The sequence below is a fragment of the Notothenia rossii genome, assembly GCF_949606895.1.
Source record: "Notothenia rossii genome assembly, chromosome: 8".
Classification (NCBI taxonomy): Eukaryota; Metazoa; Chordata; class Actinopteri; order Perciformes; family Nototheniidae; genus Notothenia; species Notothenia rossii.
Genome location: NC_136906.1, coordinates 1,877,155 through 1,893,440, shown reverse-complemented (window position 1 = coordinate 1,893,440; position 16,286 = coordinate 1,877,155). Strand labels below are relative to the sequence as shown.

Here is a 16,286-nt window from a genome sequence, read left to right as displayed (position 1 = left end):
AAAGTAGAAGTACTCAGGTCTTGTACTTGAGTAAAAGTAGAAGTACTCAGATCTTGTACTTGAGTAAAAGTAGAAGTACTCAGGTCTTGTACTTGAGTAAAAGTAGAAGTACTCAGATCTTGTACTTGAGTAAAAGTAGAAGTACCAGAGTGTAGGAATACTCTGTTACAGTAAAAGTCCTGCATTCAAAATGTTCCTCAAGTGAAAGTAGAAAAGTATTCTCATCTAAATATAGTGAAAGTAGAAACAGTAAAAGTAGTCATTGTGCAGATTGGTCCATTTCAGAATAATAGATATGATATGTTTTATAATGATTGATCATGAAAGTGTTCTCAAAGCTGGTAAAGGTGCAGCTAGTTTGAATGACTTTGTATACTGCAGGGTAGCTGGTGGATTTACTCCAGGTGGAACTAAAGTCTGATTTAACACTTGATTAGATTTCACATCATTCATCCACATCTGTGAAGTAACTAAAGGGATTCAATACATTTAGTGGAGTAACAGTACACCATGTACCTCTGAGCTGTAGAGGAGTAGAAGTACTGTTTGTCCTCTAGAGGGAGCAGTAGGACTAATAAAGCTACCATTCAGTACAACTGTACAGAAATGTGAATGAGTTCTTGTTGCATTATGGCAAATGTAGGATCTAGTGACAGGGCTTAAAAGGGGTCGGGGGTAAAAGTCAGGATGTCTCTGCCAACGCAACATTTTTGTTTCATTGAATGTGACCCAACTGTATATATATATGGATATGTAGAAAATCTTTAAAACATTTAAAAATCAATGTTTAATATGAGATGTTTTTAATATTATGGAGACAAACAATTAACATATCACTAAATCAAATCGCTTTTATAGATAACAGTATAAATAATTGTTTGAAATATAAATGTTTCTAAATGAGGAATCGTGAAAGGTAGAGATGATTTATGAATAAAAAAACAAAAAAACAGTAATACATTTAGAATCTTGTGAGTAAGCCATCGACTAATATCATATCAGCATGACATCACATTTTAATGCATCTCCATCTTTGTGTTTATTATTATCCCATGTCTGTCTCTTTTGCCATCTCATCAGTTTTTACCTAACTGTGTGTGTGTGTGTGTGTGTGTGTGTGCGTGCGTGCGTGCGTGCGTGCGCGTCACTGTGTGTGTGTGTGTGTGTGTGTGTGTGTGTGTGTGTGCGTCACTGTGTGTGTGTGTGTGTGTGTGTGTGTGTGTGTGTGTGTGTGTGTGTGTGTGTGTGTGTGTGTGTGTGTGCGTCACTGTGTGTGTGTGTCAGTGTGTGTGTGTGTGTGTGTGTGTGTGTGTGTGTGTCTGTGTCCTGTCTTGACGCCATGGTTGACGCAAGGTCGTGTCTGTTGTGGGGGGAGGGTAACGCTCTTACATAACATCAGTCTCCATGAATGAATCCAGGCTGGGGGTGGGGCGGCCGTGTGTGTGGGGGGGGGGGGAAGAGTCAGGTGGATGTGTGTATTGAAGTAAGACTGCACAGTGTAGATGCTCAGTGTTTGAGTAGCTCCATTTATAGTCTCTGAAACAAAGTGCAGAACAGGATACACAAAAGAAATCCACTCTACTTCCATTCGCTGTGACTGTGTAGTCATAATGGCAAAGACTAATAGGTTTGCATATTTTCAGAATCAGAATTAAAAAAATGTCTATGATAAAAAGTAGAATATAATTATTGATTTAAACATATGAATTTAAAGCAATAACAACATTACAAATAATTTTAAGACGTTAGAAGTGAAATCGGGTACAATATATATCAACAATAAATATGATAACATATACTGTGTTAGCATTAATAAAGATACTAATGCTATTCACATATTGTAAATATTATTACCTAATGAAAAGCAGTACCATGCTAACAACGTCAATGCTAACTTGCTGACGATTTGCTGGTAATGTTGGCTGTTCACCATCTTCGTTTAGCATGCTAACATTAACTAATTAGCTTACAAACAGCTAATGCTAATGTTGGGCTATAAAGGGACTACAGCACGCTCACATGACTTCACGTCACCACCGCAAAGCTAAAGGAGGCTAATGTTGGGCTATAAAGGAACTACAGCACGGTCACATGACTTCACGTCACCACCGCAAAGCTAAAGGAGGCTAATGTTGGGCTATAAAGGAACTACAGCACGGTCACATGACTTCACGTCACCACTGCTAAGCTAAAGGAGGCTAATGTTGGGCTATAAAGGAACTACAGCACGGTCACATGACTTAACGTCACCACCGCTAAGCTAAAGGAGGCTAATGTTGGGCTATAAAGGAACTACAGCACGGTCACATGACTTCACATCACCACCGCTAAGCTAAAGGTGGCTAATGTTGGGCTATAAAGGAACTACAGCACGGTCACATGACTTCACATCACCACCGCTAAGCTAAAGGTGGCTAATGTTGGGCTATAAAGGAACTACAGCACGGTCACATGACTTCACGTCACCACCGCTAAGCTAAAGGAGGCTAATGTTGGGCTATAAAGGAACTACAGCACGGTCACATGACTTCACATCACCACCGCAAAGCTAAAGGAGGCTAATGTTGGGCTATAAAGGAACTACAGCACGGTCACATGACTTCACGTCACCACCGCTAAGCTAAAGGTGGCTAATGTTGAGCTATAAAGGAACTACAGCACGGTCACATGACTTCACGTCACCACCGGTAAGCTAAAAGTGGCTAATGTTGAGCTATAAAGGAACTACAGCACGGTCACATGACTTCACGTCACCACCGCAAAGCTAAAGGAGGCTAATGTTGGGCTATAAAGGAACTACAGCACGGTCACATGACTTCACGTCACCACCGCTAAGCTAAAGGAGGCTAATGTTGGGCTATAAAGGAACTACAGCACGGTCACATGACTACACGTCACCACCGTTAAGCTAAAGGTGGCTAATGTTGAGCTATAAAGGAACTACAGCACGGTCACATGACTTCACGTCACCACCGCTAAGCTAAAGGAGGCTAATGTTGGGCTATAAAGGAACTACAGCACGGTCACATGACTTCACGTCACCACCGCTAAGCTAAAGGAGGCTAATGTTGGGCTATAAAGGAACTACAGCACGGTCACATGACTTCACGTCACCACCGCTAAGCTAAAGGAGGCTAATGTTGAGCGTGATGACGTTTATTCGTCTCATTTAGACACTTGTTTGCAACCTCAGTTTTTTTCTCAATCCCCCAGTTGGGTTTTTGTCCCAGCAATAATCTTAAAATAATCATCTCAGACGTGTTATGTAATGAAATCATGTGCGCATCCTCATGTGTTTATGGATGAGATGCAGGCACGTGTGTGAAACAGGTGCTATTCTTTGCAAAAGGATGCAAATGATAAGAAACGTCAGCGAATCTGAACATCCTCAAAAACACTGCTCTATCTTTAGAGCCTCGCTGGAAGCACTTTCCATTTTGATGAGTGGAAAAATCTGTAATGGATGTCACTGTCTGTCAATCTGTGTAGAACTCTTTGCCTCTACGTCAAACACACACACACACACACACACACACACACACACACACACACACACACACACACACACACACACACACACACACACACACACACACACACACACACACACACACACACACACACACACACACACACACACACACACACACACACACACACACACACACACACCCACACACCAGTCAGTCTGCCTGCACACAGTGTACCAGCTTTACCCTTCTGCGTTTTTTGGGAGGAAAGCAGGGGGGGTGGTTGGTGATTGGTGGAGAGCAAAGCTGCTCGTGGTTACATCATTACCTCCACAACAACTATAACTCAGCCCTGGCATTGACTTGTTTTCCTCAGAGTTTGTAATAATTCAGTGGTCTTTTTCTAAATGTAGCAAAAGCACACCAGATAACTCATTTATACTGGTTTACTGCTGATGTTCAGGTGTATATCAGTATGTAGTGTCTCTACTTTAAAGAGTCCTCTCCTGCTGATGTTCAGGTGTATATCAGTATGCAGTGTCTCTACTTTAAAGAGTCCTCTCCTGCTGATGTTCAGGTGTATATCAGTATGTAGTGTCTCTACTTTAAAGAGTCCTCTCCTGCTGATGTTCAGGTGTATATCAGTATGCAGTGTCTCTACTTTAAAGAGTCCTCTCCTGCTGATGTTCAGGTGTATATCAGTATGTAGTGTCTCTACTTTAAAGAGTCCTCTCCTGCTGATGTTCAGGTGTTCAGCATGTAGTGTCTCTACTTTAAAGAGTCCTCTCCTGCTGATGTTCAGGTATATATCAGTATGTAGTGTCCCTACTTTAAAGAGTCCTCTCCTGCTGATGTTCAGGTGTATATCAGTATGTAGTGTCTCTTCTTTAAAGAGTCCTCTCCTGCTGATGTTCAGGTGTATATCAGTATGTAGTGTCCCTACTTTAAAGAGTCCTCTCCTGCTGATGTTCAGGTGTATATCAGTATGTAGTGTCTCTACTTTAAAGAGTCCTCTCCTGCTGATGTTCAGGTGTATATCAGTATGTAGTGTCTCTACTTTAAAGAGTCCTCTCCTGCTGATGTTCAGGTGTATATCAGTATGTAGTGTCCCTACTTTAAAGAGTCCTCTCCTGCTGATGTTCAGGTGTATATCAGTATCTAGTGTCTCTACTTTAAAGAGTCCTCTCCTGCTAATGTTCAGGTGTATATCAGTATGTAGTTTCCCTACTTTAAAGAGTCCTCTCCTGCTGATGTTCAGGTGTATATCAGTATGTAGTGTCTCTACTTTAAAGAGTCCTCTCCTGCTGATGTTCAGGTGTATATCAGTATGTAGTGTCTCTACTTTAAAGAGTCCTTTCCATGTCGGTCGTTGAGTTTGTTGAGTGTCCTTTTTTGCAGCTGAACAAAGACAAAGAGGCAGATTTGATATCAAATAATTGTATAATGTTTTAAATGAATGTCACAAACACAAACAGCTTTGAGCCTTTGAGATTGGGCCATGAATGATTTGTCACAGGAAACAAGACAAACACCGACCGTGCCCATTACAAACCCACGACCAGCATTATGAAACACTCCGTGCTTCCACCTCATTCAGATTTACATTCAACACTGTGCCGTGCCATTAGACGATGGCTGCTGCCATTCTCTCAGATAATTAGGGTTTAAGTGCCGCTGCATAAAGTCACTGTGAAGAAGAGCAAAGACAAGAGAGGACATGTTCATCACGGGGGAAAACTGTTTGGGAACTAAACCTAAATCTCGTACAAGGCACAATCTATGTCTGTGTCGTTGCATATTTGCACTTCAGATTCGAAGAAGATCACACCTGTCTTCAAAGCTCTTTGAGGGGAGAGAACACTTTTTTTTATTTTCTTTGCAATAGAGTGATACAGGAATGAACTATTTTTGAAGTCAGCATTGCAAGAGCGCCCCCTATGGACTAAAAGCAATTGGATTTTCCCATTGGATTTTTAAAATATTGCAGAAAACACCACTTTTATGCTATAGAGCTAAAGCCAGGCTATAAAGGAACTGCTAAGCTAAGCTAAAGGCGAGATGGCCAACTTTCTTTTGCCAATGTTAAATATGTTTTCACTGACATGTCATAGAACAAAGCGTTTATTTTCAACTTGTGTTAACCAAGCTAACAAGCAAAATCACAATCAGAAGACCATTGACCTCCAGACCAGGGGACAGTGCTAAAATGCTAACCCATCCCCCGGTTTCAGGACTCATTCCTGCACCGCTCTATTGTTTAAAAGGGTCACCTCAAAATGTCCAAATGACTCGATGCACCCTAAGTCTTGTGAAGCGTCCTCTCTTGGTTTGTCAGGGCAGAACAGGCAGAGCTTTTTGATAAGTACGCAACGCATGGCTTCATATTTCATGCTATCAATTTCTTACAGACATAACAAAGTAAGTGCAGTCATTTTCAAAAGAGAATGTCTACAAAATATCATTAAGCATTTCTTTTCCCACAGGTTCACCTCCTCCTATAACACATTTTCATTTCCAATCATCCCGACAAATATACCCCATTTTAGTCAAACTAATTTGGGGCCAGGTTTTTATGTTCCCGAGACCCCTGTTGGGTCTGCTTCCTTTCTTTTCCAACCACTGTTGATTCTTTGCTTGAGACTGATCGCTCCCCCTCCTTTAATCTGGCACAAAGCAGTACAATGAGGTATGACTTGTTGTATAAATCTATTTTTTTGGTTTGTATTTTGTGATTTTCTTTACGTTACTTAACTCTTTTTTTTATCCCCAAGCAATATTCTTATCACGACATTGAGATTAATACACGGCAGATTTGTACATTGCAAGATGAGCCCTGGTCTAAAGTCAGATTTGTGAGCAATCTAAAGGCTAAAAAGGACGTATTTTATGTTGTTTTTGTGGTTTTTTGTGTTTTTTTGACACAGATCAGAAGAGTGAGAGCAAATAGTGATACAGCCCAAGCAACGTTGGAAAGCAGGATTCAGGTTCATTCACTCTCAGTTCAACTAATTATAACATTAGATTTGGCAAAAATTTCATTTACAACAAACTTACAAAACACTTCCCCCAAAATAATAAACTATTAATGATAGTGGAAGTACAAAAATACTGTATTCATCCATAACAAGCGGTGAGGGACTGTATGAAAGTGATTTGTGGTGGTCTTCGTTTTTTTTGCTGGTAGTCCAAGTTTTCTTTCACATTTGAAATTGGTAATGCTTTTGAGATCTTTGGGTTAAGGTACAATAACTATTTTGATGCTTTCTTAGTTTTTCTTTAACACAAGGTTCAACTCCCCTCCAAATGTCAATAATGTGTCTAACCCTAACCCTAACAAAGGTATTAATTGTCAAAGTATTTAGTTTAACAAAATATGTTGTTGTGTAACGTCTGCAGGACATGGAGCATAACCTATACCAATATGTTCATACAGTCCCCAAGAAAATGTATTCATTGTAAAAAAGCATTAATTGAAATTGTTTTGTTCTGTCAGGTTTGCAATAGTTGGCCCATTGATTCACTGATATGAGAGTAATAACAGGCAGGTATTAGAGCAGTGTGCATGCTATAAGGGTTTGGGAATCAATATTTAGACATATATGTGACTAGCATTAGTCTAAGAGAGTGAACAAATTGTGCTTTAGATGAATAAAACCTTAAACAAGATGACTTTTTGGAGAAATCTTGTTTGTTGAAATGCTAATTGCTTGTACGTACGAGTACAGATCCTAATTTAGCTACAGCTAATCATAATCCAAAAGTAATGGACCCTGAATCTGATTTTAGATTAAGTGTAATTTGTTCTGTTTACATATTACATATTTTTAAGGAATATTAGCAGCTAGTTAGCGAGTTAGCCGTTAGCGAGTTAGCCGTTAGCGAGTTAGCCGTTAGCTGCGGCTCCTTCTAATATTACATTACATTACATTACATTACATTACATTGCATTTAGCTGACGCTTTTATCCAAAGCGACTTACAATAAGTGCATTCGACCAGGAAGATACAACCTTTAAGAAAACAGAATCATATAAGTACATCAGGTTTCATAGAGCCAAACATTTCAAGTGCTACTCAACTGGCATTTAGAAAGCCAGCCCTTTATTAGTATATAAGTGCTTTGTTAGTAATTTTATCGCTCGAAGTGGAGTCTAAAGAGATGAGTTTTCAGTTTGCGTCGGAAGATGTGTAAGCTATCTGCTGTCCTGATTTCAATGGGGAGCTCATTCCACCATTTTGGAGCCAGGATAGCAAACCCACGTGTTTTTGCTGACGGGAACTTGGGTCCCCCTCGCAGTGCGGGTGCAGCGAGCTGTTTGGCTGATGCAGAGCGGAGTGCACGTGCTGGGGTGTACGGTTTAACCATGTCCTGGATGTAGGAAGGGCCAGATCCATTCGCAGCATGGTACGCAAGTACCAGTGTCTTGAAGTGGATTCTAGCAGTTACTGGAAGCCAGTGAAGGGAGCGGAGGAGCGGTGTGGTGTGGGAGAATTTGGGAAGGTTGAAGACCAGACGAGCCGCTGCATTCTGGATGAGCTGCAGAGGTCGGATGGCACATGCAGGTAGACCAGCCAGGAGGGAGTTGCAGTAGTCTAGGCGTGAGATGACGAGAGCCTGGACCAGAATCTGCGCTGATGTCTGGGTCAGCTGGGGACGTATCCTCCTGATGTTGTAAAGCGTGTATCTGCAGCAGCGGGTTGTAGCAGCGATGTTTGCAGTGAAGGACAGTTTGTTATCTAGGACCACACCCAGATTCCTTGCAGTCTGAGTCGGGGAAACAACAGAGGTGCCGATGTTGATTGTTAGGTCAAGAGTGGGACAATCTTTTCCCGGAAGGAAGAGCAGTTCAGTCTTGTCAAGGTTGAGCTTGAGGTGATGAGCAGACATCCACCGAGAGATGTCTGCTAGGCAAGCAGAGATGCGTGCGACGACCTGGGTCTCTGAGCGGGGAAAGGACAGAATTAGTTGGGTGTCGTCAGCGTAGCAGTGGTATGAAAAACCATGCGGGCTAATGACAGACCCGAGCGAGTTTGTGTACAGGGAGAAGAGGAGGGGACCAAGAACCGAGCCCTGAGGGACCCCTGTAGTTAATTGACAAGGGTCGGACTCGGACCCTCTCCAAGTAACCCTGTAGGTGCGGTCGTTGAGGTATGAGGTGAGGAGGGAAAGTGCAGTGCCTGAAACTCCAAGTTCTTGGACAGTGCGAAGGAGGATCCGATGGTTCACCGTGTCGAATGCAGCAGACAGGTCCAGAAGGATGATGACAGAGGAGAGGGAGGCTGCTTTAGCAGTGTGCAGTTCATCAGAGACAGCAAGGAGAGCAGTTTCTGTTGAGTGACCTGCCTTGAAACCAGACTGGTGCGGATCCAGAAGGTTGTTCTGATGGAGATAAGAGGAGAGTTGTTTAAAGACAGCGCGTTCAAGTGTTTTAGACAGGAACGGGAGGAGAGAGACGGGTCTGTAGTTAATAACATCAGACGGGTTGAGAGTGGGTTTCTTTAGGAGAGGGTTTACTCTTGCCTCCTTGAGACTGTTTGGAAAGTGACCAGAAGTTAGAGAAGTGTTGATGAAATGGGTGAGAAATGGTAGAATATCAGGAGCGATAGTCTGAAGGAGGTTTGAGGGGATAGGGTCCAGAGAACAGGTGGTAGGACGGGCAGAGGTAACGAGGGTAAGAACCTCACTTGGAGAGAGAGGGGAGAAGGAGGTCAGTGTGTGGGTGAAGGGAGGGTCTGGTGACCCAGCGGTGAGTAAAGGTGAGTCAGAAAAAGAAGAGCGAATATCATCAACCTTTTTTTCAAAATGGTTAACAAAGTCGCTTGACAGAAGGGAGGAGGGGGGAGGTGCTTTGGGGGGGTCCAAGAGGGTGGAGAAGATAGAAAATAGTTTTTTGGGATTGGAATAGGAAGATTGGATCTTATCTTGAAAGAAAGTGCTTTTTGCCTGAGAGATGGAAGCAGAGAAAGAGGAGAGGAGAGCCTGATAGGTTAGGAGGTCGTCATGGTGTTTGGATTTCCACCATTTCCGCTCTGCTGCCCGAAGGATGGTTCTATTAGCACGCAGTGCATCATTTAGCCAGGGAGCAGGAGGGGACTAATAGCTGATTTGAGCTGGATTCAAGACAAGTGTTGTGTGATTGCCTAAAGCTAATCATTGTCCCAAATACATTCACCTTCAGAATGCTTGGCTTTAAGTGTGTTCATTGTATTCTGTTTAGCTATAACACGTTTATAAGGAATATTAGTGGCTAGTTAGCGAGATAGCCGTTAGCTGCTGATCATCTAATAGCTAATATGAGCTAGATTTAAGAGAAATCTTGTATCTTGGAGATCTTTAATGACATTTGAGCCGTTAAGATCATATTACGGTCTAAAAAGAAGATGTTTACACTGTTCAGGCTAGCATATTTAGCCGTGGTGGAAGCTAACAAAAAAGGCGGGAAAACCTAAATGTTAGCTAAAAAACTTGAAAATGTGTTTTTCTGAAAACTCAACAGTATGGGTCCAAACCATAATGCCTTGTTATGTTATTATAAAGGTTATACTTTGATTAATGCAAGTCATCTATGAGAACAAAGCATATTTTAAAGTGCTACCGTACACAAAGCTAGCTCTGATGCTAAAACTCTCATCAGATATAGTACTGAATCAATGGGCCTACTCCTTTAAATGAATTTCATAATGTTATTACAAATGTTTAACACATTTCATCACAGATTATAAAAACAGAATAAGGCAACTAACACTTTTTTAAATGCTAAATCCGATCACATGTCCCAGAAATTGAATAGCAGGCTGTTTTTCATGCAGACGTATTTTCAGCTGAACTGAAGGTGATGTGAACCCTGGCCCTAAGGTGACGTATGAGCACTAGATACTGCACCAATGATGGTCTGAAAGTGCATATACAGCCATTTTATCACAGTAAAGCATCAACACAGATAGGCAGACATTCACTTACCAAGAAACTCAGATGCAAATTGATAACCACATTAAAAGAATAATCATAAAAAAAGATTTTTTTTCTCTATCCAAAACAAAGTCACTTCATCTCTTGCTTCAGAGGTTTTCAATTCCTCACACCACAGGTCAATTATAAACACACCATATCAAAGAATAAAAAGGACATTTCAGTAGCACTCTTTCACACGATGGAGGTTTTACCCCGCTTGCTTTCAACCTTAGATTTAAGCGCAACAACGAACACTTGGTGCACAACGAAAGCAACATCAACAACATCAAAAACAACATGAGTGTGGATCTTCACACAGTGTCTTTAATCGTACAATTTCAGTATTTTACATTCCACATGTGGACATATTCCTGCAGGGATTGTCGACCATGTCCACAAAAGATTGCTAGAATGAGCTGGGGTAGGTTCCTGTGAGGAAAGGGAAGTAGGTGCATACTAAGAGGACAGAGTGAAATAAATATTGGATTGTAAATTGGGGTGTTGGAAGGACGGGAGAAGATGTGAGGACAGGATGCTGACTTACAGATGTGTCCCTGGGTAAGTAGTTATCTGTTGTAAGAAGTTGCATGATCTGCTTCTGAGTGTTGTAGTTTGTGCTTCGCTGCAGCAGCACAGCTTAGCATCAAGTTCACATTTGTAGCTTATTGTAAACGTAACATAAACCTTGACTTTGATCGGAGAGACAGTTAAAAGAGAGACACCTCGGAGCGGAAAAGACGTGGACTTTTCGCTTATATATTGCAAAAGGTGGAGGCGACAGACGGAGCCTTGAAATCACTGCTTTTGCAAAACAGCGTCTGTAGGACTGTTGAATCAATGTAGAAATAATTCCTGCGGGACTTCCATACGTTGGATTTGTAGGTTAGAAGGTTAGAGTCAAACTTTAAAAAAAGAAATTGAGGTCTTTAAAAAGAATTGAACTATAAAAAAGTCTAAAATTGGCATAAAGTCAAAAGAATCCCAAAAAAGTCATACAAAACCTTTAAAAGACAGAACTTTAAAAGTAATTTAGAAATCTGAAAAAATGTCAATTTAAAAAATAGTCAAAATTTCGAAAAAAAAGTCAAACAATCAAAAAGAAAATCTAAATGAAAAGATAAATGTCGAAATCCTAATAATAAGAGTCATGAATCTTAAAAAGTCACACGTTTCATGCGGTTTATTGTGAATGAGAATCTTTTCCATTACTTCTCGCGCATTTCGAGTCATGCACTCGTTAGCCTAGCTTTCGCATGTCCAGGTGAAAATGGAGATCTCGGGTGTTGGAGGACGGTGACTAACTTATTTCTCTCTGCTATGCTGGTGCAACTGATCGTGGCGGAAGGCAGTGTGCTCTGTGGTGCTGGTGTGTGTCGGGGGGGAGGGAGGATTGCTCCAGTGATCCTTTGGCTGAGAGAAAGAGAAAGAGATACGGCTGCCAGTTCAAATCCTAAATCTAAGATGAGTGTACTCCTGTGCGAGGAGGAGAAAGACATGTGTTTCTGCTTAAGGTACTTCTTGTTTTGTGCTGTATGACGTGACTTTAGAGGTGAGCAAGAGGTGGGTAAACTTCCAAGGTTAGTTGGTGATGACGACAAGGCAAACAAGCATCATGTGACTGCAATGATGCATAAATATTATTTATATATTCTTCTATGAACCCTCTGCTACAACAATGGATGCGTGATTTGAGCTGGCAGCGTTAACTCAACCAATGATAGCTCTAATGTCACATATAATAACTGTAACATTTATATATATCTATATATATATATAAATATATGCTTCTGTATATTTGTATTAGCGACCTCTGTGAGGCACATGAGTTACAGAGCCAGCGGTTCCCAGTCAGAGTTTCTTCACAGTGATAGTGAGCACAGACAGCCTGGAGACGGCTGCTGAGACGCTGATCATCCTATTGCTGTGTGTGTGTGTGTGTGTGTGTGTGTGTGTGTGTGTGTGTGTGTGTGTGTGTGTGTGTGTGTGTGTGTGTGTGTGTGTATAATCAGTGCTTACGGTTATTTTAATACCCTGCAACGTAGCTTAGTAACACTGATGGCGCATCCTGAAGCCGTGTCACAGATCCTGCTGCTGTCAACAGGTCATCCAGAGATATATACCGGAGTGTGTTTCCATGTGTGTGTTTCAGAGAGCGTTTGCAGGGATGTCATGTTTCTGTAGTGGACCCTGAAGGCAGCATCTTCCTGGTTCCCTCCAGAAAAAAAAAACAACCGCCGTTTTTAAGCTAAGCTAATGGCTGAACTAAAGGCTAAGCTAAAGGTGGCTAATGTTGGGCGGGATGATGTTTAATCGTCTCATTTAGACACTTATTAGCAACCGCTGTTTATAAATCCACCATTTGGGTATTAACTGACGTATTACACCAATTATTGGACCAAATACACATCCAGAAAACCATTGACTTCCGGACGAGGGAACAGGAAAATGCTGACTCATTCAAGGAGTTAGGACTCATTCCTGCAGAACTCTATTGTTAAGACAGGTTGGGGGGGGGGGGGGGGGGGGGGGTTAAAGGGAAGGGTACTAAGGGATACAGACATTGTGGTTGTAGTGCAACTGAAAAAAACCTGATAGTTATTTTTTATAGTGGATGGCATTTTGGGATATGGTTGGTGGAGCTTGTTTTTCAGCAGTGTTGATCTCATGGTTTCCGGGATAGGAAGGTCGCTCAGAGTCCATTTCTGCTGCGACGGCGAGACAAGGGTCTGTTTCTGAGAGGCGTTTTTTTTGTTTTTATTGGAGTCATAACGCCATTCCCCCCTCGGCCATATCCACAGCCGAATACTGCTGACTCACTTCATCTCCCAGTCACCACCCACAATTGTCCGTTTGGTCTGACCCAATCGGGCCAAAATGGCTTCCACTAGAGTCCCAGCTTGAAAGTTTCCTTTTTAATCGGCACACTGTGATTCCAGAAACTAACCCCCCCCCCCCCCCACCGCCACGTTGTTATTGCAGATTCCTAAAAAAAAAGAAAAAAAGTTGGTCCCTCGTGTTGGTTGATACAATTGGGAGAAAGTGTTGATCCACGGCCCGCTGTACACTGACCGAGAACGGGTCCACATTGGCCATCTGTGCACTGAGTGTGTGTGTGTGTGTGTGTGTGTGTGTGTGTGTGTGTGTGTGTGTGTGTGTGTGTGTGTGTGTGTGTGTGTGTGTGTGTGTGTGTGTGTGTGTGTGTGTGTGTGTGTGTGTGTGTGTGTGTGTGTGTGTGTGTGTGTGTCGCAGACAGAGGGGCAGCTCCACGGAGATGACAGGTGAGGTAGAATCTGTCAGTACAGGTGAATGGGGGGAGGGGCTTGCGTGACATCACCATCACTATCTGCCAGCGATGGACCAATCAGAAGACAAAACTAAACAAATGAGGTAATCCATAAAAATAAAAACAACTGGGTGTAATATTCATGAGTGTGAGGTAATGAAGGAGGTATGAGGCGGAGAGGTATTGTGTTAATATATATATTCATATATTTTCTGTAAGTACTCTATTATTTGTTAGTGTTATTAAGTAGCATGAAGCAGATTTAGTCATGCATTTAAATAAAGTAACCTAGCTATATTTGTAAGTACAGTAAGTGATACCGTACAATAAAAGCAGTGGAAACACTTCATATTTAGCCTTTAGCTACAATGCACTTTATTCTGAAAAGGCTGATAATGTATAATTACATGTTAGCATATTGATATTAATCTAAAACTTCAAACGCTGAAGTTTACCAATATTTCTGCAGTTTTACGACATGAGGATGCAGCTGTTCTAATGCATCTCAATGTGTCATGCAGTCATGAAAGCGTAGAGAGTTAGCGCTGTCCATTCTTCATCGAGTATTTTGATGCTAATAGGATGTTGTTGACTGTGACTCATGTAAAAGCATAAAATAATGACTAATCGGTTACTGGCACCAAAAGGACCTACGCTGTAGATAAAGGCTTCATACCGGTGTTCCCACTGCAGCGGCTCCTAACACCAGCATTAACTGAAGACTCAGTAATGTGGAAATACATCTGACTACATAACGAGGTAAGAGTGTTGGATGTGTTTCAGACGGAGGTCAGTATGTGGGGGGTAGGTAGGTTGACAAACACTCATACTGGGGGGGATCAGATGGATGACGCCATTCAGGAGAGTAGATGGTCAGGTCCCAGAGATAAAACACTTTGCTGTGGTTGAGGTGGGAGAGGGGGGGTTGCATTATCGAGAGTGCAGCTGCTAGTCCACACAGGTGCAACAGGAGATAACTGAGGAGGCTGGAGTTTGCATATATTTGCACTGTACGGTCCTGGCAGTTTGTTAGGAATCTTATGATAGAGTGGTGCAGGGATGTCCAAGTTCCCCTGAAGGCAGCATCTCCTGTGGTCCAATGGGATTACTAAAATCTCTGATGTTTACGGCGAATATGATGACGTTTTGAAGTCTCATTTAGACATTTTTAAGCAACCGCCGTTTTTAAGCTAAGCTAAAGGCGGCTAATGTTGGGCGTGATGACGTTTAGTCGTCTCATTTAGACACTTGTTAGCAACCTCCGTTTTTAAATCCACCAGAGGGGTATTTACTGATATGTGTCGTAGAACAAAAATCTCTTTAGCTTGTGTTAACTACAGATCTTATATCAGGATAAGAACCAATAACACATTCAGGAAACCATTGACCTCCAAGTAGAGGGAACCAGAAGTGCGGAAATGCCGATTCATTCCAGGGATCATAGGACTCATTCCTGCACCACTCTATATCTACATCTATTAACTGTGTGTGTGTACCTGTCAGTGTGTATTTCACTCAAGTGAAGTCGATGTGATTTTGCTGGTGGTAGGTGCTGGGTTTTGTGAGAAAAAAGGACAAAAAAACGAAGTTCAGAGGGTACGTTTCCACTGAATAAAAAAAAAAATTCAATTCCAGTTTTTGTCCTACTTCTTTTGCTCTTCCACCACAGCTAACCCCCCCTCAAATGTATTTCCTTCCATGTTTAGGGTTCTTTTTAAAGGGGGTGTTGTGGCGGAAACGTTCCTAAAGTCACACTTCCTGGTCCTCGAAGACCTCCAGGAAGAGAGGGGGGAAGAGTTCGTTGGGACACTCCACCTTCATGTGCAGGAAGCGGCTGGCGTGGCACGCTCCGATCATCCGAAGGTCCGTCACCTTCATCAGAAGCTTGGGCCAGAAGTGGGGAATGTTGTGCTTCCTGTAGTTGATGTAGTGTTCGAAGGCCAGCAGGTACGCCTCCTGGCACTGCTCGATCTTCTCTATGTTGGTGAGTCCAGAGCGGTCTGCGGGGGGAGGGAGGGTACATCACAGTTGCCTTAAAACGAGTTAGGATGAGTGCGTTCAAACACGCTTTGAATTCTGACTTTTTCATGGAAATTCTTACGTTTTTCTTAAAATCTTAAAATTCTGACTTTTTTCATAACATCTAAAAATTCTGACTTTTTTCATAACACCTAAAAATTCAGACTTTTTTCATAACACCTAAAAATTCAGACTTTTTTCATAACACCTAAAAATTCAGACTTTTTTCATAACACCTAAAAATTCAGACTTTTTTCTGAAAATCTCAAAATTCTGACTTTTCTCAGAAAATCCTAATTTTTTCTCAATAATTCTGACTATTTTCTGAAAATCTCATAATTCTTACTAATTTCTGAAAATCTCAGAATTCTGACTTTTTTCCAAAAAATCTGACTTTTTTCAGGAAATCTAAAAATTCAGATTTTTTTCCCGAAAATCTAAAAAATTGGACTTTTTTCTAAAAAAACGTAACATTCTGACTTTTATCAGAAAATATCAGAATTCTAGCTATTTTCTGAAAATCTGAAAAGCGAGTTTGGATGAGTGGATTCAAAACACGCTTT

The 16,286-nt window shown here is 41.6% G+C and overlaps 1 protein-coding gene across 3 annotated transcripts in view; it reads right to left on the bottom strand.

Moving 5' to 3' along the window:
• Positions 1-10,725: 10,725 nt before the first annotated feature.
• The window catches only part of LOC307016568 (thyroid hormone receptor alpha), a 146,809-nt gene continuing 141,248 nt past the window's right edge, over positions 10,726-16,286 (bottom strand). For all 3 annotated transcript variants that reach the window (XM_079645712.1, XM_079645713.1, XM_079645714.1), the window contains one exon: positions 10,726-15,704. In XM_079645712.1, coding sequence (XP_079501838.1) covers positions 15,454-15,704 — 251 coding nt within the window. In that variant the 3' untranslated portion in view covers positions 10,726-15,453. The remainder of the gene's footprint in view (positions 15,705-16,286) is intronic.